We start from the raw sequence: 2,909 nt of genomic DNA, 5'->3' as shown, positions 1-2,909 counted from the left end.
GACGGGGCGCGGAAGGGGACGGGCAGCATCTCACGCTGCCGACTCTTTCTCAGCGTGGTTCCCACTCTCTCCCTGTCCTTTGCCGGGACCGCACCGAGCCCTGCCTTGCCGTGACCGGGCTTCTTCCCACCCCACCCCCAACCTCCATCCCAGGCCCCCGTCTTTCCGGCGGCTGCGGTGCTGCACCGGGACTTTTCCGAGTCCTGCACCGCGCAGGGCGTGGGGAGAGGAGGGAGGGGAAAGCCCACGGCCGAAGAAGGAGCAGCGCGGCGAGGAGGAGCCGGCTGAGGGACGGAGCTCCCCGTGTCTGTCCCGAATAAGCACTTTGGGGTGCAGGGCGGGTCGGATATATTTTTCTTCCTCTTTTTTCTTTTTCTTTTTCCTTTTTTTTTTCTTTTTTTTTTTTTCTCTTCTTTTTCAGCTCGGCTATCTGCAAAGACCGCATGCAACACACACAAGCTCTACGCGGGGGCGGCGGGCGGGGAGGGGGGGGACTCGCCCCTCAGCCGGCGACGCGCAACAGGTCGGGCTGCGGCCCCGGCGCTCCTCACCGCCGCCTGCCCCGGCACCCCACACCGCGGGCCCGGTGGCGGATCGCCCCCTCCCCGGCCGCACGTACGCGCCGGCACGCAACCGGACGGGCGCCGGGGCTCTGAGCGGGCATCCTCCGGCCGCGGGTCATAGGGCCGCGGCGTAGGCTGCGGGGTAAGGGTCCAGCTGGGGCTTGCCCATGCCCGGCAGGAGGATGTAGGCCAGCGGCGGCTGCAGCCCCGGGCCGGGCCAGGCGCTGCAGTTGCAGGGGATCATGTAGCCCGGGTTACCGGGCGACGGGTGCGAGTGCGTGTGCCCCCCGGCGGCGGCCGCGGCGGCGGCGGCAGCGGCGGCGGCCCCGTGGAAGGCGCCCGCCCCGCCGGCGCCGGGATAGCCCAGCGAGGAGGCGTAGGGCAGCCCCGAGCCTGAGGAAGAGGAGGAGGAGGAGATCTCGGCCATTTTGGAGCCCAGGTCCAGCAGGGAGTAGGGGCTGCTGGCGGCGGCCGCGGCGGCGGCGGCAGCAGCGGCGGCGGCCGATTGGGGGAAGAAGACGCGGGCGGCGGCAGCGGCGGCGGCGGCAGCCGCCTTCTCGGGGTTGGCCAGCAGGGACTCGGGCACCAGCCCGCCGGCCGCGCCGCCGTGCAGCCCGCCCGCCTTGAGCCCATGCGGGTGCTCGTGGTCCGCCACGCCGCCCAGCCCGTAGGGCACGGGGAAGGCGAACTTGTCCTTCTTGAGCAGCGTCTTTGGCTTCCGCCGGGGCCGGTACTTGTAGTCGGGGTGCTCCTTCATGTGCATGGCCCGTAGCCGCTTGGCCTCGTCGATGAAGGGCCGCTTCTCCGACTCGGTCAGCAGCTTCCACTCGGCGCCCAGGCGCTTGCTGATCTCCGAGTTGTGCATCTTGGGGTTCTCCTGGGCCATCTTGCGCCGCTGCGCCCGCGACCACACCATGAAAGCGTTCATCGGCCTCTTGACGTGATCCACCGGCTTGGACATGGTGTCCCCTCGCCGCCCCGGCGAGTCGCCGGCCGCCCCGCGCTGAGGGCCGCCTCCTATGGGCGCCTCTCCCGCCGCCGCCTCCTCCTCCTCCTCCTCGTCGCCCCCGCCGCGCTCCTCTCCTCCAAAAGCAATCTCGGCGGGTGCCCCGGCGCGGTGGCACCGGGTCCGGCGGGTGCGGGGCGGCTGCCCCCGGCGGCCCCGCTCCGGGCGCGGGGCGCTGCCGAGCGGCGGCGACGCGTCCCCGTCAGGGCGCTGCTGCGGCGGGCGGGACGGGCGCCGTTCCTCGCCCGGGCCACGGAGCTTCTTTCCGCGCCGCCGATCTCCGGGCCAGGGCTCTTCCTCGGGGCTCCCTGCAAGCGGCAGCGGCCGGAGTCCAGGCGGGACCGCTGAGAAGTCTCGACGGCGAGTAAGGGAGCCGGCGACAGGCGAGAGACGCGGGGCGTGTGCGTGGCGGCGTCCTCGCTTCGCTGTGGGCGCGACGCTCCTCGGTGGTCTCCGGTACGGCGGCGGCGAGCCCCGGACGGGGCGACGGTCAAAGCCCTCCCGAAGCCATCGCCGCCCGCGGAGCTCGGGGGGCTGCCCGCCGCGGCGCGGTACGGGGCCGGGCGGGACCGGGGCGGCTCAGGCTCTGCGGGGAGGCCCCGGGGGCGCGGGCCGCCCCGCTCACAGCCGCCCCGCTCCGCCCGCGGGGGCGCGGCGAGCCACCACCCGCTCCTCGCACATACTCGCCGGCCGCCGGTCGCAAGCGGCCGCCGGACGCCGCGGCCTCCTGGTTTCCGCCGCCGGACAAACTTCGCCAAGTTTCGGGCGGGCTGCGGGGCGCTCCGCCTGCCGCGCGGCTCCCCCTTCTCCGGCAGCCGCCAGGTCTCTCTGGGTTTTCTTGGCCGCCGACTCGGAGGGGCGGCGGGGCGGGCGGGAGCGGCGGGAGGGGGTGGGGGGGCGGAGGGAGAAGGAGGCGGAGGAGGAGGCGGGGGAGGGAGTTGAGGCGGGGGGGGGGGGGCGTCCTAATTAAAATGCTCGGCGGCCCGCGCCCGGCCGGCAGCCGACCCGGTTATAAAGTCCGCGGTGGGGTTTGCAGCCGGCGCAGTCGCCCCCTCCTCTCGCCCCGTCGGCGCGGCGGCAGGTAACGCGCGCGCTCTGCATGCCTCCGCGCCGCGCGCCGCCCTATATGTTTGCATGCGGCCTGCCCGCGCGGCGGGCTGGGCGGGCGGGGAGGAGAGGGGCGGGGCTTGCCGAGCGGGGAGGGGCGGGGAGCATGGAGGCCCCGCCCCGCCTCTGCGGCCCCGGCAGGTTGGGGCGGGGCGGAGCCGGGCCGGGCGCATGCGCTCTGAGCCCTCCGCCCTGCCCCTCCCGCCGTCGATGCCCGGCGCTGCCCCGCGCCC

The 2,909-nt window shown here is 74.5% G+C and overlaps 1 protein-coding gene across 1 annotated transcript; it reads right to left on the bottom strand.

Annotated features, from left to right (window-relative positions):
* Window positions 1-678: 678 nt before the first annotated feature.
* Window positions 679-1,524, bottom strand: SOX21 (SRY-box transcription factor 21; the record flags this gene model as incomplete). The annotated part of the gene is made up of 1 exon (XM_084279062.1): window positions 679-1,524. The coding sequence occupies one exon, from the start codon at window positions 1,522-1,524 to the stop codon at window positions 679-681; it is 846 nt and encodes a 281-aa protein (XP_084135188.1).
* Between the last annotated feature and the right edge of the window lie 1,385 nt (window positions 1,525-2,909).

This window comes from Gallinula chloropus, assembly GCF_964237585.1.
Source record: "Gallinula chloropus genome assembly, chromosome: 1".
Taxonomy (NCBI): domain Eukaryota; kingdom Metazoa; phylum Chordata; class Aves; order Gruiformes; family Rallidae; genus Gallinula; species Gallinula chloropus.
The sequence above is the reverse complement of the archived record's forward strand: the minus strand, read 5'-3'. Positions and strand labels throughout refer to the sequence as shown.